The sequence below is a fragment of the Astyanax mexicanus genome, chromosome 24 (assembly GCF_023375975.1).
Source record: "Astyanax mexicanus isolate ESR-SI-001 chromosome 24, AstMex3_surface, whole genome shotgun sequence".
Lineage (NCBI taxonomy): Eukaryota > Metazoa > Chordata > Actinopteri > Characiformes > Acestrorhamphidae > Astyanax > Astyanax mexicanus.
Window position 1 is genome coordinate 7,724,489 of NC_064431.1, and position 26,860 is coordinate 7,751,348.

Here is a 26,860-nt window from a genome sequence, read left to right on the forward strand (position 1 = left end):
TGACTGTTGTCACTGTAGTTACTGAATAAAAAGCTTAGCATAGGTCTGTCACGATAAGCAACATATTTTGGATGATATATTGCCCTAGATATAATGTCACGGATGATTAGGACGGACGTAAATGCAGATATAAGATTTATTGAAACAAACAAGATATACAAAAGCAAAAGTGAAAGCAAAGTCAGGTAACTCAAATAACTAAGAAACAAGACTGGGATACTAAATTAAATAAGACAAGAACTAAGACTAGGCTAAGCTAAAAAAAAAACAAGAAACTCTATAACAGTAAAAACAGCAACAACACTGAGATCTAAAACTATACAAACCTGACAAGCATACAAGGAATTAGTGCTTGGCAATATGGACAAAAATGCATATCACTGTATTTTTCAAGTTTCATGGTATATCACAGTATTTTTATTATTTTTTTTATTTTTATTATTTTTGCATGATTGGGCTTTAATATAGGTTTGTGAGTTACTGTACTGTTAGGAGTACATATAATATAAAACACTAATGCTTTAAATTAAGGATTTGATTAGTATTGGGTTTATTTTGTCCCACAAGATTAAACAATATATAAAGAAATCAGACTTTATTATCAGAAAAACAGCTGAAGAATGTAAAAAATAGGCTTTAAAAAAAGATACGCCAACAACTTTAACACTTTTACATGGCTTTCATTAGAAAATATTAAGCATATTTTTAATAGTTACATAAACACTATAATTCGAAGTTAAATACTCAGTGTTTAAGTACTCAAAAAGATATTTCTTAAAAGCTCTATTGCACGAGTAAGACACAAGTTTAATATAAATTTGCTATATGTTATTCCTGAAGCCATTATAGGCAATACAGTATTAAAAATCAGCCTCAATTCCCTTCTTTCTCCAGTTAATAAATACATTCAGATCATCCTTCAAGCTACAGTATTAATATATTTAAAAGGGTTATAGTTACTGCTCTATTTTACTGGGGTAAAAACACTCATACAGTAGAAACAGGAAGCAGGAGCTGTTCTGATTTCTCTCCAGGCAGGAGGACAGAGCTAGACCAGTGTTTGATTCTTTGACGGTTCAGTTCCACACGGCACTCCGCAGCGCCTCTAGTGGTATGGCGGTATAAGAGAAATGCATATCGGTTCTAGTTCCCCCCAGCACTACATGGATGGGAACACAACTCAAATTCAAACTAAGCACACAAAACAACATACCTGGATAGTTCATCACTACACACCTCCAAACTTCATGTAGCTTCAGAGTTCATCACTACACACCTCCAAACTTCATGTAGCTTCAGAGTTCATCATCACTACACACCTCCAAACTTCATGTAGCTTCAGAGTTCATCACTACACACCTCCAAACTTCATGTAGCTTCAGAGTTCATCACTACACACCTCCAAACTTCATGTAGCTTCAGAGTTCATCATCACTACACACCTCCAAACTTCATGTAGCTTCAGAGTTCATCATCACTACACACCTCCAAACTTCATGTAGCTTCAGAGTTCATCACTACACACCTCCAAACTTCAGCTGTCTGTCTTTCATCATCCTTGCAGAGTTCTCTCGACCTCTCTCCACCATGGGTGAGCCTCAGGATGCCCTGTCCCAGAGGAGTGAGACACAGTGTTTCTCAGGAGATGAGCAGGAGGCAGAACCTGACCTCAGCTTGGACCAGGACCTGGATCAGGATCAAGATCAGGATCAAGATGATAGCAGTGTGACCACACCCACTAAAAAGAAGGATATAAAGGTAAAAATGTCTTTTATTATATTATATGGTATATTATTATGGTTAGTTTTTAGAGTTAGATTTAGTTAAGTTTAGGATTTTAGTTAGGTTTTAGGATTAGATATAAAGTTAAGGTTAGGGTTAGGCTTTAGGTTTTAGGGTTGATTCACAGTTAGGGGCAGAATGAGAGTTAGGGTTTAGGATTAGATTTAAAATTAAGATGACATTTAGAATTAGTTTTAGGGTTAGATTTAAAATTAAACTAAGAACTAAGAGTTAGATTTAAAGTTAAGGTAAGAAATAGGGTTAGATTTTTAGTTAAATGTAAAAATTAGGGTAGGGTTTTAGGGTTATATTTGAAGTTAGGTTAGGATTAGAGTTAGTTTTGGGGTTAGATTCAAAAGTAAGTAGTTAATAAGAGTTAGATTTAAAGTAAAAAATTAGACTAGGATTAGGCTCTATGGTTAATTCAAAGTTAAAATTGGGATTAGGGTTTGATTAAATATTAAGATTAGAGTTGATTTAAAATTAAGGTTAGAATTAGAGTTAGGACATAGAGTTTTAGTTCAGGTTAGGATTAGGGTTAGGTTTTAGCGTTAGATTTAAATTTAGAGCTAGAATTAGGGTTAAGATTTAGGCTTAGATATATAGTTTGGTTAAGAATTTGAGTTAGATTTTTAGTTAAGGTAAGGATTAGGGTTAGGTTTTAGGGTTAGATTTGAAGTTAAAATGGGATTAGAATTAGTTTTAGGGTTAATTTAAAATTAAGGTTGGGATTAGGGTTAGATTTAAAATTATGATTAGGGTTAGGTTTTAGGGTTGATTCAAAATTAAGGTAAGAATTAGGGTTAGGATTTAGGGGTAGATTTATAGTTAAGGTTGGGATTAGGGTTAGGTTTTAGGGTTAGATTTAGCGTTGAGTTTAGAATTAGGGTTAAATTTAAAGTTAATGTTAAAACTGGGGTTAGGATTTAGGGTTAGATTTAAAGTTAATGTTAAAGTCAGGGTTAGATTTATATTTAAGGTTAGAGATATTAGAGTTAAGCTCTAGAGTTGTATTAAAAAATAGGTTTAGGATTAAGTGAAAGGTTAAATTGCATAGACAATCATTTACATTTGCCTCAGAGTTTAGTTGCTTTTACAAGTTAGAAATTAATTTAAATCTTAGTTAATGTTAGGTGAACATCTATGAGGCATCTATAATGGACCAAGTAAAGTGATACCAAAATGTAAAACATCTGTTTCTTTTTAAAACCATAAAAGAGCTGCAGTTCTCTGTAATTAAAGCAGTAAATATAGTGTGTGGTGTGAAATAAAGCATTTGAAAGTGAATCTAGGGAGAATTGTGCATGAAAAGCAGGTGTTGTTCTGCATGCTGGGGCATTAGGCAGAGGCGTGGAGCTCCAGGTGTGGCACATTTGCCAAACTTCAGTTATTGCACAACTGCACTTACTGTAATATGTTGTGTTTTCTTCCTTTCCTGTCTTTTGCACATGGTTCAGACTGAAGAGCTGCCTAAAGATGGCACCGTGCCAGAGGTAGTATCTCTCCTCTGCCTCCCATTATTCTGAGAGAATAAACTGTGATGAATGAGAACACTCACTTTGATTTCCCTAGCTAGCTCCTATTGTAATGCCCCTTTTACTCTATTTCAGCTCAGTTTTATCTTTCTTTTTAATTTGTTCTCAGTAACCACATGTGGCCTCTTCATGGGTGAATGAGAGAGAATGGTGGTACTGATCTTGGCTGTTTTAAAAACACTCTAAAAACAGTTTAACAAGCCAGGGTCTGTTCCCAAAGCTATCTAATCAGAGTGATCATTAGGGTTATGCAGTATAACGGGATTATCATATATCGCTGTATCTAAAAATGATGACGGTATTTTAAGATTACAGTGTGTCTGATGTGTAAAATTCCTGTACTGTGAATATCAAGCATGCTTATGGCCCAAAAAGGAAACACTGAGTATTGACACTGTGGAACCTCACTGATTGGCGATGTCACACTTTGAAAATTGACAATTGTGCTCTCTCAGGGCTCTGGCAGCTGATAACAAACTGCATGACCGGGATTCGGACCAGCAATCTTCCAGTCATAGTGGCAACGCTTTGTTTTTTGTGTTGTTTTTTTTTAGTACTATATATATAAATTTAGTATATATATATATATATATATATATATATATATATATATATATATATATATATATATATAAATTTCAAAAAAAATATTTTGCAGACTGATGTTTTTTTTGGGAACAAATGGGGGAAAAAATTCTCAGGCCCAATATAGTTGTTAAATTAGCGATGTGCTATGTTTGAATAAAAAGGAAAAGAAGCCAACCCGGAAGGACCAGTCTGTAAGATGTTTTTTTATTATATTTTTTGTTCATAAAATAATTGTATATAGTACTACAAAAACAAAAACAAAAAAAAAAGGGGTCCAGTGGGCTAAGCGTTGCTACTGCGTTTGGGAGATCGCTGTTCCAAACCCCGGTTCCGATACATCAGCAACTTGGTTCCTATACATCAGCTCACAGACGCCTTGTGCTGATCCACATCACCTTAGAACTGATGAGAGAAAAGAGTGCCATCTACTGTACCCACCCTAAGAGAGCAAGGCCAATTGTGCTCCCTCAGGGCTCCGGCAGCTAATGGCAAGCTGCATGACCGGGATTCAACCTAGCAATCTCCCAATCATAGTGGAAGCGCATTAGACTGCAGATTAAATGTTATAAGAATGTTAAATGTTAATGTTTAGTAAACAGAAAATGTTCTATTAACAAAATTTGTTAGCTGACCAGTTGCCCTAATTCAGTTAGCTTATTCGTTTTTTAGGAACACTTTATAATAAGGGTACATTAGTTAATAATATTTACTACAGTAAGAAATGGTCTCAACTAATTATTAATTGGTACTAGATAACACATTATTAATCATTACAACATTGTTGCAAATAATAAATTAATTTTATTAGACATTTGCTTGAAACTTTGGTAAAGTGGTTTGGTCTTAATTATTGTTAGTTAATTCGTTACCACTTTAAAATAAGACTACCTTTATAAAGATTAATAAATTATGTACAATTAGTTTATTAATAGTTACTAATTAGGTTGTAAATGCCTTGAAAATCATTAATAATCAGTTATAACACATGCATTGAAAGGGCAACAATGACCTGTTGTTTGCCAAATAATGAACCCACAGCCAGCTATATTATTGTTGCCCTTTCTACTTATGCGTTATAACTGATTATTAATGTTAATATTTTTTTAAATGCATTTACAACCTAATTAATAACCATTAATAAACTAAATTTAAAACCCTCTAAGTTTCAAGCTAATGTTAAATTAAATTAATTTGTTATTTACAACAATGTTGTAATGTTTAATAATGTGTTATCTAGTACCAATTAATAAACTAATTTTAAACCCTCTATAAACCCTTTATAAAGGTAGTCTTATTTTAAAGTGCTACCGTATTAACTAACAATAATTAAGACATTATTAATCTTTACCAAAGTTTCAAGCTAATGTCAAATTAAATTAATTTGTTTCACTTACACAAGTGTAAACCCTCTATAAACCCTTTATAATGTGATTTAATGTCATTTAAAGTGGTATCGTTATCAGAATTATCAGTCTTATTTTAGACATTCTGTAGTAATTAGGTTACCAATTTTATTATTATTTTTTTTTTTAATTAGTTGATTTACATATTCAATAATTAATATTTAACTGTCAGGCATTTTCGTGTTGTTTGTCTATAATAATGATATTATACTGTGGTACCTGATTAATTCCTTGAGTTTAGGGCACTGTAAAAGAATAATACATTAACATCAGATAATGATGGATTGTATTATCCGTGTGTGTGTGAACACACTCAGTATTTTGAGGAAGTAAAGAGAGATCCAGTTCTTCATGCTGCCTGCTGGACATGAATGAATATGATTATGAGTCCTTATCACTAAGCCCAGCGTCTAATAAGCGCAGGCTGTTTGAGCAGTTCCCCCTAAGCCGTGCAGTCGTGCTCCTCTCTGACTCTCGGCTGCGGTGACTGTCTGGATTAGTCTTGGCTAATTCGTCCCGGTCTCTCCTGCTTACTTCTGCTCAGAGCCTTAAACTTAAACCAGCTCTCCTCTTTCCAACTTTCCTCTTCAGCTCTTTTTGTCTTCTCCACCCTCTATCCCCACTGTGAAGTGTGTCTCTGTAACGCTGCCGTGCATCTCTGCTGATTTCTCTCTTTTTCTTTAACTCTGCTGCCCAAAGGAGGACGTAGGCTCAAGTCTCGATGCTAAAGCAGAGGTATTGTACTGTACTGTAATGTTCAGTGACTGTCTATGGATTATTTCTTCATCTACATCACTGTATTTGTTCAACTGCTTGCAAAAAAAAGCCCTACATTACTGTACATTACTGTGTTCCAAAAATGTAAAATACATTTCATATTCACACAGGTGTTTGGAAGTTTACATACACACATCATCGACATGAATGTCATTTCAATGTTGGGCTAGTAGTAATTAATTTAAAGTGTTCTCTTCTGGGAGCGAATGATAGAATACATACAGGTCTAAAAATGTACACAGGAATGTACGATATAGATATATCATAGAATTAAGCCGTAAGCATTAACTATACATTTGAATACTTTTTACCAAGTGAGAATAATTCTATGGACTATACAAAACATGTTCCTGAAGTTCTTTGCACAAAATCACTCTCACATAAAGATAAAGATAGATCTCACCTGCTCTATTCTTAAGGGCTCTGTCACTTTAATCTAATAAGCTGTTGCTGGCCATGCCCCATGTTTACACTGAGTGTTTTCCACACTTTAATGTTAACTATACTAGTGCTAAATGGCAAAACAAAAACAAGCTAGTTTAGGCTTATCTGCCACGCACAGTAGGTACAGATCCCTCCCTCAGACGAAGTCTGCTGGCAAATTCTCAACCAAAATGACTAAACCGATCTAGTGTCTGTGTATCTTGTGGAGGGTTGATGGGTGAAGGGTCGTGCCAGGATAGTTTTTTGCAGGTTTTCTCATTATGAACCATCCAAAAGTCTCATAGAAGCAAATGATTCCTGACACCAAATCCCTTGGAGTGTTTACAGGGGCAGTCAAGACCCAAGTTTTACTTTTATACAGATGTTTTTTACTTCATGTGGATACTTAGCATTGGATTTATAAAATCTTTAATGTTGAGATGGACTAGCAGTGGGTATCTGGCAAATACCAGAAACCAGCAGTGTTTACCAAAGCAAAAAAAAAAAGCGAATCTGGTATCTCATACACAGAGAGAGAAATGTAGTTAGACTTTTGGTAAAGCTCAACTAATGTTACTATCCTAGCTCCGTACAGTTCATACCTTTTAGCTGGAAAAAAGAAAGTAAAATAAGTAAAAAAGTAAAATAAGTAAACTGATGCAGAGTGTAAAAGCTAAGGGCTTTTAGTTAAGTTTGTGTGAGTAGAGCATAAAAATGAATAAACTTTATTGTGCCATTTGTTTTTATTTTATTCTGCCTTCAGAAGGAGCAGTGATAGTAGAAAAAACAGGGACCAAAAAGCAAGTATAGTTGTGTACCATGCAGAGAAAAGCATTATAATAATTGAAGATGAAGCTTATGGTAGCCAACAACAAATTCTGAATGATTCTGATTGGATATTTACCATAATTATTAGGCCTCAGGTAAATTTGTTGTTTTTCTGGCACAAACTCGATATTCCATGTATTTATAGTTAAGGTCAGGACTTTGCAAAGGCAAGTCCAAAGCTTACCATAATCCTGATTTATCCATTCCACAAACATATTTTTTTGTGTATTTTGGGTCAGTGTATCGTCGGAACACCCACGTTTTAAGTATTAGCTGTCTACCTTGTTGCTAATTTGAAGTTATTCTGAAAAAATCCACTGACAGCAAAACAGCTCTAGAGCATACATAGTGCTACAACCACCATGCTTAACAGTTGGTACAGTATTATTGAGGTATTAGGTATTGAGTATTATTGAACGACTCACATGCATTCTTTAAGATCTTTAAAATCTTGTTTTTTCTGGCCATTAAAATGGAATAATCTGTTGGTCAGTTCAAAGAAAGTTGTCAAACCCTTTTTAACCTCTTAAGCTCCAAGCCTATTTTTACCATTTTCCACCTGAAATTACATACTCATATTTGAAGGCTTATCACTCTAATATTAAATAATTCAGAGTCAATTCTATGAATTAATATTACTTAGAAGCCTTTACAAAATGTATTTAAGACTCTTTAATTATTTAATTGAACATGTAATGGCCAAAATATGGTAAAAACCAGGACATTTTAGGCGCTTTTCAGATTTTTTTTTTTTTTTTTTTTTTTTTTCAGACACAAAAAATGAACTATTTATATAAAAGAAGGATTTTTGCAGCTCCACATTTTGCTATAAAGTGTTTACAATCATCATATAAAATTATAAACTGCTACCTTTCACTGGTTAGATATTATTGTGATTTGAACCAGTAAAAAGGAGCACAGTTCCGTAATCCGGGGAGGCAAACGGTACGAATGGTGTATAACATGTCCGCATTCGATCAAATATGGACGTACGAAAAACGCAAATATGAAAATAATATTTCATAACTTTCATATTATTTTACTAGGCATATTATTTTCTGAAAGGTGATACAGCTAGATATAGGCTAGAATAGATTGAACGTATAAGTATTCATAAACACAGCCAGATATTAAATATCATATTTTTCTAAGAAGTTTAATAAATTGGCACACTGTAGCCAGTCATGGTCACTAGCAGGAAGTTTCTTAGCCTTAGCAAGTAAAAGACATTTTGCTGTGTAACAACTTTTGTTGTTACAAAATTAATAATCTAATTGTGTGCATATATATTTCTATCCTGCACATATAATCATAACAAAACATAAAGTTGCACACTGTACATGAATTCTGCTCCAGAAAAAGAACATTTTGAAGAATTATAAAAACCCAATTCAACCATGAAATGCTTCCATAATTACTGTATGCAGACCTCAACTGTCTGCATAATAAGCCATCATTTTTCTATGCACTCTGTACGGTGCCACCTTTGACAGGTTATGCACAGGGATTCAAGCCTGTTTTAATATGAGTGTGGCATAGAAATTAGCTTATGCAATCACTCCAAAGCTGAGGATTAGGCTTCCATTGTGACAGGCGGAAGAAGCCTTATCGGCAGAATGCCTTCCAGACCTTTAAAGAATTGCTCATAATTCCACATCAGCCTGAGTGGTGAAGGGAGGCTTATTCTCTGCCCTCGTTCACTCTGCATGCTTCTGTGTGTGGTGTTACCAGGTCCACCAAGCCTGCTGGGTTTGTATGTTCAGTGTTTCCCCCCAGAATAAAGTGGCATTGGGCAGAGGTGTAGCAGTTGTTATTGCATTAAGGGTGTGGCTCAATAGGTAGTTTGCAAGATTAGCATCTGCGCTAACCAGCCACAGTGATAAACGCCCGCAGCAGATCAACTTAAGGCGACATGAGTGACTTGTCTCCTGCCAGTGTGAGTGCAGGGTTAGCCTATGCTAGCACACAGCATTGGCTTTTCAGTGTTCAACCCTTGTATGGTGTTCATATTTTTGTTACTCGTTTACTTTGTTTACTTGTATTTAATTAAGCAAAATTAAGCAATTTTACATTAAAATGCTTTACACATGCTTGCTTCACCTAAATTGCAAGCAATATAAACAGCTTACATGGTTAATATTTGCCCTTTACCTTTCTTATGTTACATTTCTTTCAAAAAGTGCTACTCTTTTTTTTATTAGTTTTTTAATAAAATGTAAAAGAAAATGAATTAAACTCAAGATATGAGTAGAAAATTAGTTAAGTTTCAAATTTACAAATGAAGCAGTGTTTATTAGCCCTTGGCCAAACATACTGTATGTAATATAAATGTGTGTGTGTGGGGGGGGGGGAGTGTACAGTGTGTGTTTGTCGAAAATGTGTTTTGATATATGTTTTTCACAAAAAATGAGCCAATGCCAATGAGTTTGAGTTAGAAAAAAAAAAATTTTTATCATTTGATGAAAAATGAAAACGGGTCCCACAGACCCGAACACCACACAAGGGTTAATGCATGACCTAGTGAATACAAGGAGTTAAGTAGTTTTGTCAAGTCGTTTTTCTCCTGTGGTTAGCATAATTGATAAATGTAAAAAAAAAAATAGCTTACCCCATCTGCATATATGTTTGCTTATTGTAAGCATATACATCTAAATTTACACACCGTATTTTTCAGATTATAAGGCACACTTAAAATACTTTAATTTGTAAATTTGTGCGCTTTAGAATTAGCCGGTAACCGCAGCGCTAGTGGGGCGTTAATATCACCCGAATGTGTAAGACTGAGGAACCCTGAGTGTTCAGGTACCCAGGGTGCAATCAGGTAGAGGGTCGTCCCACGTAGCATGTTTTAAACATGCAGACTGCAATCCAATATACTCACCTCTGAGCGGCAAAAGAGCTAGTGCTGTGGTGAGCAGCTAATGCTAATGCAAGTGCACCCAGCCTTAGTGCTGGAGAAACTTCACTAAAAACTCACCCTTATAACACTGTACTTCAGTGGAGTGGCTTTACTACTACTTAATACCTGACTGGTAGAATTCACACATAAGACAAACACAGTGTGGCGAAATATTAGGCACACTGTCGACTTTTAGAAAGATTTGAGGATTTAAAATGTGCCCTATAGTCCGAGAAATAATGTATTAAGCCTGAAAAAGCAGATTTTTGAACGCCAAAAAAGGCAAAAATATATATTTAACTTGATAAGATTTTAACTGTTGCAGTGTATATCAATATTTTCTTTTACCCCTATACAGCAGTCAGTGTTTTGCAGCATGTGACTTTGGTGTGGAAGAACTTGACTGGCCTGCACAGAGTCCTGTAAGACTGTGAGCCAGACCTTCTCATCCATGGGAGAATGGTCAAAAATTCCCATAAACACACTCCTAAACCTTGCTAAAAAGCCTCCTCTGAAGCCTCCTCCTTTTGGAAAGATTTAAGGATTTAAAGTGTGCCCTATATTCTGAAAAATAAGATATAACGCCTGAAAAAGCTGATTGTTAAAAGCCTCAGAATATTCTTATCAAATTTAGCCAAAAAAAAAAAGATATTTTTTGCTAACTTGCTAAGATTTGAACTGTTGCAGTGTATATCAAATATATTTTCTTTAACCCCTACAGAGCAGTCAGTGTTTTGCAGCGTGCCATTTTTGTTAGCTTCAGAATAGTAGTGGAAACACTGATGTTCCTGTCTGCTTGTCCACTGCTCATCTTCATATCTTCTTCATATCTGACCCTGTGATGTCTTTTTCTTAACTCTTTATGTCTTCCTACTGTTCCTCTTCCAAAAACACACACCTGCACTTCTCCTCCTCCTCCCTGTTCGTTCATGGCGCCTTCCCTTTGCCCCATATTTGACCTGTCAGTTGGAGATGGACTCCACCCCTCGACACAAACAGGAGGTACACGTTACTCCTTCCAGTACAAGGTGCTTGTGTATGTGGTGTCTATGTGTGTAGCTCTGCAGGAAGGAGAAGCTTCCAGTTGTGCAGAGGGAACATTTACTGAGCTGTCACTGCTTTTGTCTGTGGTTGTTGTGTTCATGGTTTATCGACGGTTGTTTTCAGCTACAGCGCTGCCAGTAATCCTCAAAGGTAGTACTCACACTCACCTACTGGAGGTCGATGATGCGGTTAAGACCCACTTGTTTTATCTCTCTCCCTCTGTAGTTTCTGGATAAGTCAGACGATGTGCTCCTGAAGCATCAGGCCAGCATTAATGAGCTGAAGAGAGCCCTGAGGGAGCCCAACAGCAAGCTGATGAACCGGGAAAAGCGCTTGTCTGCCACCTCCCCAGGCGGCACGCCTGAGAAGAAGGCTGTGAGTATGGGAATAAAGGCTGGGGTTAAGAGCCTGCAGGAGCATACTGGTTGTGAAGGGTTGGATCTGTACTGTAAAAAAATATATATACTGTATTCTTATCATAGTGCTATAATGATAATCAACTTTATATTCTGTCAGGTTAGCCCCAGAGGTTTGTGAAAATAATAATAATAATAATAATAATAATAATAATAGTAGTTTTGGTTTAAAAGGTACAACAAGTCCAAGTGCTTTATGAAGGAAGTTCAATCACCAATCAGCCATAACATTAAAACACAGTAATCACTTATCCATCACAAGATTGAACACTTCCAGGTTACAATCACTTCCATGGCCAAGTTGCACACAACCAAGCAAATTTCTGGAGAGTCAGTAACAACTTCATGTAGCTTCAGATTAGCTCACGAACAGTAGAGTGTAGAGAGACTCATGGTATTGGTTCAACAAAGTGTTGGATGCAATGGTGTAAAAAACACTGCCACTGGACTCTAGAGCAGTGGGGACCTGTTTTCATGTACCTTTGTCTGACAATCCCATGGACGAGTCTGGGCTCAGCAGTTGCAAGAAAATTGTATTTTTCTGACTGCATTGTACCAAGTGTAAAGTTTGGTTGAGGGGGGATTATGGTGTGAATTTTGTTTTCTGAAGTTGGGCCAGTTAGTTCCAGTGAAAGGAATTCTTAATGCTTCAGCATACCAATAGATTTTGGAAAAACAGTTCAGGGACAGCCCCTTCCAGTTCCAACATGACATGACTGAGGACCAAAGTGCACAAAGTAAGGTCCATAAATACATTACATAGATTAGTGAGTTTGGTGTGGAAGAACTTGACTGGCCTGCACAGAGTCCTGTGAGACTGTCCTGTGAGACCTTCTCGTCCATGGGAGAATGGTCAAAAATTCCCATAAACACACTCATAAGCCTTGTTAAAAAGCCTCCTCAGAAGAGCTGAATCTGTTAGAGCTGTAACAGTATGTCACCATCTTTTTAAACCCTATAGATTAAGAATGGGATGTCACTCAAGTTAATATGCAAGCGAATGTGGATGCTTAAATACTTTTGGCAATAAAGTGTAATGTGTATGGTCTTGTTGCAATAGGAAGTCACCCTTTGAGGGGACGGCTTGGAAATTCCCACACATGTAGTGTAGATAAGTTGTGAGGTGTTACCATGTGAGTGATGTTAAACACTGGACAGTGTGCTCATAGCAAGGTCATAGAAGGCACTACCACCCAGTGAACACTACAGTGAATTTTGAATGTGAACAGACTGGCAACACTCTTAAGCTTCCATGGTACATGACAAAAGTCATGGGATACAATACTTCACTCAGAACAGTCAGTTCTCCAAGGCCAAGTGCAGAGACACCAAATTGTATGGCTAGGTGAACTGGTCAGAACGTCTTCCAAACCTAAGGCAGGTCTTGTTTCTTGGGTTGTTCCTGTAATACAGTAGTCATTACCCACCAAAGGTGCTCCAAGGCAGAAGAACCAGTACTGGGTCTCTTGTCTAATCCAACAGAAGATCTACTGTTGCACCAATGGCATGGAATTGACCTACACAATATCATGTAGGTGATTATATATAATGTTATGGCTCAATTTGTGTAAGCATTCCATTATTTACAAAGCCACTGTAAAACGTTAAAAGTCTTTAAGGCTAAAATCATCTACCAAAGTATGCTACTATCTTTTATACATTGATGAAGAGTATTATATGTGCTGCTTTGTGAATATTGTGTTTATAAAAAAAAAAAAATGCTTTTTCTTCACTGAATGTAAGAAATGTGTTTTAACATTGCTGCACAGTTTGTAAGAGGTTCTTTGTTGCGGTTGCTTTATCTTGAGTCATTTTCCGCTGCCTGTTGCCCAGAGCACATTCTGTTTTTCTCCTCTCTCGTTCCATATTACTCTTTCAACAAACAAGAAAACACTCAAAAAGACATATCCATGCTTCTGTACAAAGGGTCATAATTATGCTGTGTGGATATTTTGTTTTTTCAGACTTGCTTTGTAAGGTGCAGTTATGTCTGTTTTATTGAAATTACAAATGAAACAAAAACAAGTAAAAAAAAAATCATAATTTAGTGCTGAAAACCCAGGCATAAAAAGTTGAAAAACGCATTAGTTCAAGGACGTTTTACAGCCTTTGGTTCAGTAGTTTCACACAAAAAAACTCCCTTCTTTATAAGACATGTCATAATCCTAGCTTTGTCACATCGATTAGCTGGTGAGATAATGCCTCGGTCGTATCAGACAGCAGGAGACCTCTGGAGACAGACTTCAATTGAATGGAATCTCATTGTGATCAAACTGTTAAGATTACATTTTCCACATTAGTTCAGTCTGTTATTTATGACTTGCTTTATGAAGTCTTTTGACTCTGTTTCATCAGCCCGCTAAATAAGATTGCAGCAAATTGCTCACATATCAGACGGCCTGAGGGTATGGAGAATTATCTGCTGTGTACCTAGATCTGGATAATAGATTGTTAAGGTTGTGTTGGAAATTAGACTGCTCTGAAGTTTCTTTATTTCATCTTTATTTCATTTCATATAGTTATGTATTTGTTTTTTTTTATTGGTTTAAGTAGTACTTGTGTGCTAATATGTGTATGTACTTGAGTAGTAATATGTGTAAATTTTGCCTGTTTTAATATTCAAAACCACAATCCTGAAAACTGATTGTTTTTATTGATTGTATAGAAACTATCAAAGTTGTCAAAGATACATGAGATTCTGATTTTATCTCATTTTACTGATGGGGATTGGCTAATGAGCCAACACATGTGTAGAGGAGGAAGAAGAACCAGGAGGGAAACCATGTGGAATGCTACTATGAGTTTAGTTGTTGATTAGATGATTAGGGTTTGGGGGGAATCTTATGTCCCGTTCAAAGAAATACGGATATTTAAAAAAACTGAGGTTTCTGTCCTCCTTTTGGCCTTCCATCCACACTAAAACAACATTTCCGGTCACTGAAAACAAAGCTTTTCGATATCCGGATTCATGTGGACGGGGCCTTAGTGAGTTTAGAGGGTCTATGTTTTAATAAAAATAATGATATTTGACACCACATAGTGACAATGCATGAAAAAATTATGTTTTATCTCTATATTGATATTTTAAACCCATCTCTACTTTACACAAACATTTTGATTGCTCATAGTTAAAAATTAAGAGACCACTTTAGAGACCAGATTAAAAAAAAGAATAATTTGGTGGATTTAAAGCTGCTATTGAATCACAGCCTTCATGCATCGTGACATGCTCTCCACCAGCCTTTCACACTGCTTTTGGGTGACCTTATTCCTTATAATCTTGGCACAAAAATTCAAGCAGTGCAGCTTTATTTGTGATGGCTTGTGAACATCCATCTTCCTCTTGATTACATTACAGAGGTTTTAAATGGGGTTGGTGGTGACTGCATGAGAAGCAGCATCGTTTTATCTGATCTTTTTACACTAGAATCATCACACTGATCTCATCTACAGTACCTGTGCCTAGAAGAGCCGAGCCCCGTGCTGGTTTTACAGTGCAGTCCAGCTGTCAAAATACTGTCTTTTTAATTAAATGTTCATAACTAGGTTGTGTTTAATGGCTTTGTGATGCCAGTGCTAACCATACTTCGAATTTCTAGGAATCAGTCAGTAGGAATCAATGAGTTGACCTGTTTTTAATTTCCAGGCAATAAACTACAGTTGGCATGCTATGCTATAATAGGTTCAGTGTGTTATTTATTTTATATCTAATATTAATATTTTGTCTTGATCTGTTTATATTTTGTCTCGGCTATAGGAATTTCTTCATATGTCAAGCGGCTGGGCACTGCGACAGCAATGCCTGTGCATCATTTTATTTATTTATTTATTTATTATTTATTATTTATTTATTATTATTTATTTGCCATAGTATTGTTTAGATTAAATAACCAAAATAACTTTGTATTTTTCTTTATTTATCTACTTAATGCCAATTGTTTTACCTTTTTTTTCCCAAATAAGAGTTTATGAAGTTTTTTTTTTTTTTAATATATTATGGGTTTTATTATTTGTTGTGGTATCAGAATTGTGACATCCCTAGTGTGTTAAAAGAAAATGTGTTTGTGTGCATGTGTGGGTAAAATTTCAGTATTTTAATGAAATGTAATACTGTAAAAGTCTATGGTAATGTTTCTGTTTCTCTCTATTGGTTTCTTTTCTCCATCTCTAAGAACATATTGCACATTCAGCATTAACTGAATGCACCTTACTCAGATAATCAGATAATGGTTAATCACTCTTCTTCACTTTCTCCTCCTGGTCTTGGGCACGGTTTACCCTCAGGAGGCAGTTGGAGCAGGGGGAAGGGAACCGGTTAACAGCCTTTCAGTGGAGGGCTTCATCCAGAAGACAGTGGTGACTTCTCCTGAGGTTGCTTTGCTTATGATATAAACCTAATTTACTGATTATATCTGCTATACTTTATTTCAGAGAACCCTGCCTTGGCCTTTGTAACGGTAAAACTAACAATGTTCCGTTTATATACCAACACATAGGGCTCTGAGGAGTGGGTGTTGATTGAAAAACAGAACACTTACCAGCAGGACTATGAACTGGAGGAAAGAGAAAAGGGGAAAGCCCATGTTTCTTCACCTCCTGTGGTCATCGAAGCTCCACTGGAAAGGAAAATGATCCACATTGAGGTGACTGGAGAGGATGGTGAAGAAATGCAGGTCCAGATGGACAGTTTCCCATCCCCTAAGGTAACAACAAAAGATGAGTCTTCTGAACCAAAGCCAAGGAATGACACAAAAGAAGACCTATCATCTGAACCTCAGATCACAGAATCACAAGAAGAGCCACCTCCAGCGAAGGATGAAACATCATCCTTCAAGTCTGAGGTGAAAGAGGAACGCCATTCAAGGAAAGTTTGCAGAGAGGGAAGACCTCAAAGTCTGAACTTAGGGATGTCCAGAGACTTTGTGTATGAGACAAAAACCGAATCGAACATAAGACAGGAGAGCGAGGAGTCTGATGAAGACAATAATACTCCAGGAAAAGAGGAGACGCCAAGCAGTCATCCTGATGACATCACCTCAGCATCCGAGAGCTGGTCCGAGCCCATGCCTGAGAAGATGAAGGAGCATGTGAAAGCAGATCTGCCAACTGGATCACTGAATGAAGATCCTTTTCAGAAGGAGCTGAACAGAACCAGTCAGGAAGATGAACACAAGCTCGTCCACGAAAACATAGCGTTTGATGATGCCAGACAGCATACACAACATGCTGAAGATCAAGGACTGAAAGTTGCATCTGAAGCAAGAAACATAAATGTTGAAGACCCGCCCGAAGGCTCGGACTCAGTCAACGGTCCTGTGAAAGACGAGCTCAAAAGAAAGTCAGAGATTAAATTTGAGATCACGAAAGTCATCATGATTGACAGCAGTGAAAATGAAGAGGAGTTTAAGAGTGAAAACAGACAAAGAACAGATGAGTTCTTTGTGCAAGAGAAGAAGATTAGCAACATTGAACAAGAGAGCGCTGCTGAAGAGGCCTGTCCAGAGAAAGTACAGAGGAGAACAAGGGGACACGCGGGAAACGTTCGTACAGAATTAACGAGGATCGTCCCGTTAAAACCCGAGAGAGCGAAGAGCCAAGAGTATAAAGATGATCTGGACATTGGGGAAGGATCTGAACTGATGAAAAAGCATTTTAAAAGATACAGCATGAACGAATCTCTAGAGAGACAGTTTGACATCAGCAACCAAACCTCCTCACGTACTCTTACTTCCTTCAACACCAGTAGATTTAGTCCAGAGGACTCAGCGTTTTCCATGGTGGACCACAGTGCTTTAAAGAGCTGTGAGCAGCAGTCGTCAGTATACAGCGAGTGCCTTCTAAAAGGAAGGGCTGTTCAGGATGAAGTGGAAGGGCTGAAGCAGCCTGACGATGGAACTGCTAAGTCCTCAACACTCCAAAAAAGCACTCCACCAACTCCTCCAGTCAAAACCAAGAAGGCCAGAGAATCAGGGCTGATCCTCCGCAACAGTCGCAATGCCGGCAAAGACTCAGCCCTGGAGGTCACCGTGAGGAAACATGGGGTAACTCTGCTTGGCATCTTCTGCTTTTCTCAGTCATTGGAAACAAAGCATCGCATGAGCTTCCAATTGAATATTAATAATAACACATTCATCCTTTATCTTGTTGTGACTTTTTGAGCATTTGTTTGAGCATCTTCTCCTCCAATCCACGAAGAAAGGGTTGGAGAAGGTTACATCTCCTTTTTCTTTTTGGTTGATTTCATTTTTTTCCTTGCTTATGAGACCATTTGGAAACCCTGACTGCCCAATTCGACCCCACCTCCAACCTCCAATCCTTGAACCTTGGGCTACACTCCACACCACAGCACGTTCTGCACACTCTGCCATTAGCATTGATTCTGCTGATCCAAAGCATTCTAAAGTGATTTTTGGCCTCTTTTTGTGCTTTGGTATTGCCTCTCTTCAGCTATGAGCCTTGGTTTCTTCTTCCAACTAAATATATAAATATATATATACGTCTACAAGTGCTCGATTGTGGAGGCGTTGCAAGGAAACCCAGGCTCTTGCGTAATGCCATTAATGCCATGGCTCTGAGCTACTCTCTCGACTTCTCTGTGATGTTTTAGTTTTTTGCATACACTGGCTATGCAGTAGAAGTCATTAAGTTCAGACATGGTTTCTTGAATGGTCTGCATTGCGTTATAGACTATATGGTTTTATATGGGTTAATTTGTTGTTGTTGGTATGCCATGTTTTCATCCATGGTGTTTCTGTAAAAAACAGTAGTTCTGGATCTGGATCTAGATCTTAAGCAGGCTAAATTCATACAGACTAAATATTAAAGCACTAAAGCAGCAGTCTGTTATATTTTTTTGTTTTAAATTGAAAGCAGAAGTAGCAGAAAAGAAAAAGAGGTCTGGTAGGTTTGTTGAATGTAACTGTTCTCTTCATTTTGATACTTAAAAATACAGAATTCCACAGTGTAATTTATTTAATTACATTAACAGGTATCAATTTATTCGGATAGTCCTTTATAGATGTTCAACTAACATTCAACTCACATTTAATTGTCTGTCTGTTCAATGCAACTGAACTACTCTATTGAAAGTAACTCGAGACATAATCATATTGTCGCTGTCCAATAAAAAACATGTATTTCTCAAACAGCAACTTTAGGAGAGAGATAAAACCTTCTTAACTTTCAATTAAAGTCAATGTAAAAAGGCAGTTTCTATTGGATCATTCATTAAGAAATTTTGACACAGCGTATGGGTGAGTTTGTGTGTTCAAATTATGTAGAAAACTAAAATATAAAAAATGACAATACTTTTCTCATTGGACAGCAAAGATATACATCTAATTTTAACATGTTGAGGGTTAAATTTGAAGTTAAAGTTAAGGTTTCAGTGTTTTAGGGTTGATTCATGGATGAGGTCAGTGTTAGGTCTTATAGAGAATTATTGAGAAGCATTGACATTCAACTAAGAGTTAAATAGATAATATATAAATGAATAAATTGAATTGATATTCAGTTGAATGTTAGTTATAATGGACCATCCAAACCTGCATTAATAGTACTCTTCCACATGCACTCAATGTCTCAATTGTGCAATTACACACACTAATAATAATAATAATAATAAAACTTTTTATTTCAGGCGCCTTTCTGTCACTTAAGGACACCTTACAAAGTGCAAAATAAGCATTAAATAAAAAATACAAAATACACAACATTAAAAAACAGGTTAAAAAGAGACACTACACATACACCAGCGAGGACTCCAAATCCCCAAAACTTACAGACTGTTGCTTTAATTAAAGACTTAAGTCATTATTTAAGCCAGTATTTGTTTTCACTAAAAAGCTGATTTCTCATTAAGCTTCTGTTTTCTACAGCACATCATGTGGTGATTTATCTCACAAAGAGAACTGTATGCTGCATGAGGATTGCATAAAAAAGAAAAAAACAACACCGCCACAATACTGCACAAACAAAGCGACCGGCATGAGACCGATTAGCTCGTCCTCGTCCCTCTCTGACACGGTCCCAGCTGCACACTCTCACACTCTGACTAGGTTCAAACACACGTGTGTGTCTTTGGACTGTGGAATGAAAGCAATTTGAATTAGGCCGAAGATCATCTGACGACTCAATCGCGTCCCTGCTTTGGTCTGAATTTGAGGACACGCTGGCGTGAAGGAGCGCGGAGAGTGGCGCGACGTGTGAGCGCGTGCGCTGAGAAGTGATAAGCAGGCGATGAGTGCTGTGTAAGCCCACATGCTGCGACTGCAGAAAAACAGAGCTATTCTGCAGACGAGTGTTTGAATCTCATTGTTCTCAGGCTGTTTTGACTGCCCAGCACGGGCTCTCAAACGAGCAATGAAAGCAGAAGCAGACGCTGCTACCAGCACTGAGATAAAGAGTGTAGATCAGAGCATCTCAGACTATCGGCATGAAGATGTGGTTTTATTTGTTATGAATCCTCTAGAGTAGCATAATCTCAGCTTTTGTTGATTCTAACATTTTGGGTCATTATCAGAATACTGTGCCTTTTAGCCCTTAGAAATACATTGCAAAAAATGATCGCAGAGATAGTACTATAAGATAATACTATAAGAATGAATAACTTATTTCTAACTTCCTTGTACTTGTTTTGATTGGCTTAATCAACATACACTTGTGTCTATTTGTATTGGCAGATTTCAGTTTTAATTAATTCAGGAAATTAACTTTTTCACAAGAAATAGGGCCCTATTTTAGTAATATACAGGCAAACCTTTGACTGTGCACTGTGCAGCTTGATTTAGGGCAAGTCAGTGTGTTTTTGCTATCATAAAGACGGGAAAAGTGCACTTTGTGCGGCTCGAAATGTGTGAAGGGCATGTATTAATTTTCTTAAGTGTGTCACTTGCCATTACCTTTAAGAGACATATGTGCTCTGAATTTGGTGAATTGGTATTTTAACGGCGCAGGTACCTGGACATTTTCAACAACCACTCATTATGAGACTATCAAGCAGTGTAGATATATTCACAGATGCTATTTACCAGTGGTGTGTAGTAAGGCCCTTCTAACCCTTCAGAGAAGGGGTGACAATAAATGCATGTAAATAATTACATAATTTTTAATCAGGAAAATATATCAGAGCTATTGTAAGTGTAAGAATTTATTTTATAAATTAACTAAAACAGCAACTAATTCAAAGCATCAGTCTGTGTTTTTTTGTTGCTACGGGACTCTTATATGACTGACAGCGGTTTTAACCAATCAAAGCTTTTTAAAATGGCTTCTGCCCCCGCGTGACTGCGTGACCCTTCTGCTGATTTTGAGAAGGGTGTAGTAATGAGTCTATTAACAAAGTCGAAGGACAGTCTAACTAATCAGATTCATGATTTTCACTCCGGAGGAGGAGCCATGGCTGTGTAACCCCTTCTCAGCGCTGTGTTGAAAGTGTTACGCGTTGCTTAGTCATAAACGGCGTTCATGCTGGATTAATTCAACAGTTAGCGAATTATCATGCAATTGCGGCTGCAAATGAGACAGATATTGTGTCATATTATATTAAAAGGCCTTTTTTAAAGGCTGTCCTTCAATGTGAAACTAATTCACAATAATAGGCGCCTCACTGGTGAGTTTCTGTGTGTACCTAATGTTTTGGCTGACCTGGCGTACTGTAGGCATACAAATGTGTGATCTTTGTTGAATGGTTGTACTTGTAGAAAAATTAAGCATTTATTGTTGGGTCTATTGTATAGTTTTGTTGTTTGTAGCTTTTGATGTGTATTAAGTTTATATAACTAAGTCAAGAGAGAGAATATATAGTTATTGTAATATTTATCTATGTGTCGGTCGGCCGGCGGCGGGGTGGCGGGGGTGTGGGGTGTGGTTGCAGAAGGGGTGCCCACTATATTCATTGCACGCCACTGCTATTTACACAACGCAGGTGGAAGATAGATTTAAAATAGATAGATTTATTTGAACATTCCTCTATATGTGTAACAATCTGTTGATTCAGAGTAAATTTTAAAACATAACACTTTACAGCTATGCTGCATCACAAAAGGCACGTTATTTTGATATTGACCCTCTACTGTAGATTTCGCTTCCCTCCTATTAACCCTGTAAGCTGTTGAGAATGGATGCTGTTTCATTTTCAATAGCGCTAATGCAATATTACAATACACATTTTGTTCGGTTTCCGTTTTTTGAACAAAATGTTGACTTCCTTTATTGCATCAAGACTTTAGAGAGGAATTAATCTGAAATTGAATTATCTTTTGTCTATAGTGAGGTTTTTGAATTTAGAGCTTCAAAACGTGCATCATGTTTTTCAGTTTCAGCTCTTTTTTTTTTACTCATTTTCTTGTGCAGTTAAATAACGAGCATCACTTTTCTGAGAAATGCTTTTCTAAAAAAATGAAAATGGAGCAAAATAAAGAGAAAAAAAGTTTTTTAAAGAACTGAAAGGCCTGAGTGATCCGCAGGAGCATCTTTGCAGAGCTGATTGATCTGAGAGAATGATTTAGGTGCTTGCCGAAGCTTTTTTCCTGATTGGATTTTCGTTCGCTTCCTTGCGGACTGCTTTATCTAACAATCTGCAGTATGCGCCTCATAAAACCCGGCTTCCCCGGTTTCACGTTGTTTTAGTGGATGTAACGCGAGACTGCTCTCTTTCTGCTTTCTGCCCATACAGGAGCCTCTCTCCGCTCCTGCCATTCATGAAGAAACTCTAGATGAAGTCAAGGTCTTTCAAATTCTCTGATTCCAAGACCGTTTATGTATCTGTTGTTGTTTTTGCATGGATTTACCTGTTGTTTTCCCTTCATTTTTGTGGCTATTTTTCAAAAATACAAAATACCTGTATGCTTCCATTAACCTCTATTCATTCACACTTGTCCTTTATGTCAATACAGTCCCCTCCAAAAGCTTCCGCTCCTTCACTTCTCTATCCCTTTATTTCCCTTCGACCTCCTTTAAGCCCTATCTAAAAATGGGTTATCTAAATTCCTATTACTTGTGTACTTCATTATTGTAAGTCGCTTTGGACAAAAGCGTCTGCCAAATGAAATGTAATGTAATGTAATGCAATGTCCCTGAACCTGGCTATTCTATTTGAATCTGAAATGCATTCATTCTGTTTTATGGTGCCATAGAATTTGTATTTACTATACACTATTTTTTTATGTTCTTTGGGGGGTGGGGGGAAATGGTGGTCCAAAGTAAACAACTGTAATCGTAAGTGTAATTCTTAAAACAAGTTTTTTCTTTCAAAATCAAACAAGCACTGGATGTTAATCTACACAGATTTTTCTTTTGAAAACTGTTTTTTTTGGGTGAGTAAATGCTTCCGTTTATTTGCAGTAAACTTAGATAAGCAGTGCTAAGCACTAGTAAATTCAGGACTACATTGAGGAACCATGAGTGTCAGGTAGCTTTGTCTTAAGTAGCTTGTTTTAACGCAACTGTTCGATAATACTCACCTCTGAACAGTGAAAGAGCTAGAGCTGCGGTTAGCAGCTAATGCTACTACTGCTCCAGCCTCGGTGCTGGAGAAACTTCACTGAAACTCCTGTAAAACTCTGTACCTAAAAATGTATACATAAAGAGCACCAAATAATAAGGCGCACTGACAATAAAAGAATTTTAAATGCCCCTTTTAGTGCAAAAAATACCGTAAGCTTGCTTTAAATCATTCCATGAATTCGAACAGCAAAATAAGTTCAGATTCAGACAGAATAACAGGATAATACATCATCCTTGAACACAAAATTGTGTCATTCTCTTCTTCGTCCACACACCATGCTTTCCTCTTTCCGCAAACTAAATTATTCCTTCATAAATTCTAAAAACCTGAAAAAAGAGCCCTAAAGCAGAACAGCATCACTTTATCCACCAGACCCTGTTCTCTGATTGATATCAGTGGAGGAGTAACCCCTTTATTTCCACAGCGCCGGCCACACTCTTCCGCCGAGGACGAGCACGAGCGTGAAGCCGCCGTGACCATGAGGGACACGCACCTGAGCATTGAGCGAAAGTGCTCCAGCATGACGGTCAGTTCCACGTCCAGCCTGGAGGCTGAGGCGGACTTCACCATGCTGATGGAGCTCCACGGAGGAGCCGAGGAGTTCTCCAGGGCCCAGGCTGAGGTGGGGCGGGAGGACTTTGAGGAAACCTCCAGGTTCTACTCCGCCCGGCTCATGGGCTCGCATGATAGGTCGCCGGTGAAGGAGAGAGTACACGAGGAACGTGGCCACCATGAAGCAGAACCTGTAAGAAGCTGTGCTGTCTCCATTTATCAGCACCTGGCTGTGGACGTTCATCTTCACAACTCATCTTGTTTTTTTGTTTTTTTACCATTTTGTTTTGTTTGTTTTATGGACTCACTGAATTGAAATTTTTTTTATTATCATTTACAGTCCCCTCCAAAAGTATTGAAACAATGCAGCCAGTCCCTTGAGTTTGACATTAAAAGATGAATAAGAGACATGAGCATTAATTTTCCGTGTATTTACATCAGTATCTGATACACAGTTTAGAAGATTAGTAACACCTTTTGTTTGAAACCATGTATAGTTTTTGTAAGAAAAGTGTGTTTTATTGCCCAGGTAGATTTGGAAACCAGAGAAAACTGGCAGAAAAATAAGCATTTGTGAAGCTGAGAGAACATGAAAACTCAATCAGAGTCATTGCACAAATATTGGCCATAGTCAGTACAACAGTTTGGAATGTCCTGAAGAAGAAAGTTGTCACTGGTGTACTGAGTAACAGATGTTGAACAGGTATACCAAGGAAAACAACAACAGTTGATGACAGAAACAGGTGTACGTGCTGTAAAGAAAGTCCCTAAAACAACTGTTTTGCTGTGACATCAGCAACAACCTCCAGAGGGCAGGAATTAAGGTATCACAATCTAATAATGTCTTGCAGTGTCATGGCTTGGGTTTTTATGGCTCATTAATCTTTATTGATTATGTCACGAATTTAGGCAGCAGTACAATAAAAATGTTGTCTGTAAATTTAAAGGAAGATGCAACTAAATGGTTTGGGAGATCCTTCATCATGCAGGTCAAGATTTAGTCCCAAAACGGGCTTAGTCATTCTCTAGCCTTAAACCATATAGAGCAGGGGTGTCCAAACTACGGCCCGCGGGCCATTTGCGGCCCATTTCCTATTTTGGAGCGTCCCGTGTGGTATTTTAGAAATAGAATGAAAGTTGGCCCGCTGTTAAGCAGGTTCTTATAATGTGAGATTCAAAGTTTGAACGCTAGGTGTCAGAAACGGGCCAAAGAGTCTAAAAGCGGAGAGAGTGCGCATTTCTAGCGCAGAAAAACGGGCCAAAGAGTCTAAAAGCGGAGAGAGTGCGCATTTCTAGCACAGAAAAACGGGACAAAGAGTCTAAAAGCGGAGAGAGAGTGTGCATTTCTAGCGCAGAAAAACGGGACAAAGAGTCTAAAAGCGGAGAGGGTGCGCATTTCTAGCGCAGAAAAATAGGCCAAAGAGTCTAAAAGCGGAGAGGGTGCGCATTTCTAGAGCAGAAAAACGGGCCAAAGAGTCTAAAAGTTGCCATAATTAAGGAGTTTATTATTAAGAGACATCATGAAATTAAACATCAATTTGAAAAATCTTAGCTTACACAACACTGTCAAAAATAAAGATGAAGATGAAGTGAGTCAAGTAAAATGGTGTATAAATGAAATAATCAGAAAACAAGTATTATTTAAAGTGGTATATTTCATTATTGTTTTATTACAGCGTCGTTGGCCCATGATTTCAAATATATTTCTCCTTCTGGCCTCCAACAAAAAATGTTTGGACACCCCTGATATAGAGCATGCAATATTTCTGCTAAAGAGGAGACTGAAGGGAGTAACCCCACAAAACAAGGAACAACTGAAAGATGCTGCAGTGAAAGCTTGGAAAAGCAACACAAAAGAAGAATGCAAAAGTTTAGTGATGTCAGTGGATCACAGGATTGATGCAGTTATTGCAAGTATTAATTAAATATTAATTAATCTTAAACAATCTTCTAGGTTTTATATCAGACTCGATGTAAAATGTTTCTCCTTTGTCTCATCTAATTTTCAAACCCACGGTTTCAGTCTACAGCAGAAATGAAGGGATTGGCCTCACTTTTCCAATACTTTAAGAGGGGAGTGTGATTTCCATGTTTTTGTGTTTGACATTATATTTCTGTGCTTTTTTTATACTCCCTTTGTGTTGCATTTATTTGATTATGATTTCTGTTGTAAGACTACCATTGTTCACTTTTTATTTTTCTTCTTTTGTAAATTGTTATGTATCACTATTATATATTTATATTCTCGGTTGACTTTTGATTTTGCCAGTTTTATGCTTCCGTTTTATTGCATGCATTTTATTGTATTTGTAGCATTTTCACAGCAATTATTCATCCTGTTCTTTTAAGTGAGGTGGTCTCCCACACTCTAACCAATCATTCTCAAATTCAAGCGCCTTTCAAATGCCTGCAGCCCATTTTGTTCATTAATAATGTGTTAGAGGCCGTTCTCCCGGGATTACAGTGGCATCAGCACTACCCAGCATAATTCAATAGCTATTGAAGTAACTGCTCGGGTTCATATAGTAAAGTAATGACTCTGTAAATGCTTGTTTTCCTCCAGCCACCAGTGGCCAGGAAAGACCCCAACGCTGTGAGTGTGGCCCATCTGCTCAGAAAGGGAGACTCCAAAGTGGAACCGCATTCAAATGGCTCTGAAATCCTTTCCTCTGTTACAGACGCCCCAGATCAGGTGAGAGACACAATTAATGTTTTTTTTTATTATTATTTCTATTCAGATACAGTATCATACTATGTACAAGGTTTAGCCACCTCTGATAAAAAAGCACAAAATCTGAGTATTTTCCTGATGGAACATGCATTCAGAAAAGGTTTCAGGACCTTATTAACATAACATTGGCCTTCAACACTTACCAGCACATAAGGCCATCTGGACTTGGCCCTACCTTTTCTGTACACACACTGCGTTGTGCTTTTCCAACAGGACAATACTCATCCACATACTGCTCCGGTCTCAAGAGATTTACTGTATTCATGTCTCTGATCTAAAGTGATATAGTGGTTTTAGTGGTTGAAGAATGGACCACATTTGAAGATATTTAAACGATTTTGGAGCTGATATATTAGTGGAATGTTTATAGCATGTC

The 26,860-nt window shown here is 37.3% G+C and overlaps 1 protein-coding gene across 9 annotated transcripts in view; it reads left to right on the top strand.

Moving 5' to 3' along the window:
- The window catches only part of LOC103021633 (band 4.1-like protein 1), a 223,213-nt gene that overhangs the window by 177,676 nt on the left and 18,677 nt on the right, over positions 1 to 26,860 (top strand). For 5 of the 9 annotated variants that reach the window (XM_022682344.2, XM_022682337.2, XM_022682340.2 and 2 more), the window contains exons 12-21: positions 1,565 to 1,758; positions 3,240 to 3,275; positions 6,008 to 6,043; positions 11,202 to 11,237; positions 11,505 to 11,654; positions 15,980 to 16,066; positions 16,192 to 17,736; positions 22,371 to 22,421; positions 23,626 to 23,946; positions 26,317 to 26,445. In XM_022682344.2, the coding sequence (XP_022538065.2) occupies positions 1,565 to 1,758; positions 3,240 to 3,275; positions 6,008 to 6,043; positions 11,202 to 11,237; positions 11,505 to 11,654; positions 15,980 to 16,066; positions 16,192 to 17,736; positions 22,371 to 22,421; positions 23,626 to 23,946; positions 26,317 to 26,445 (2,585 nt within the window). The remainder of the gene's footprint in view (positions 1 to 1,564; positions 1,759 to 3,239; positions 3,276 to 6,007; positions 6,044 to 11,201; positions 11,238 to 11,504; positions 11,655 to 15,979; positions 16,067 to 16,191; positions 17,737 to 22,370; positions 22,422 to 23,625; positions 23,947 to 26,316; positions 26,446 to 26,860) is intronic. The other 4 variants (XM_022682343.2, XM_022682342.2, XM_022682346.2 and 1 more) reach the window with 4 other exon arrangements.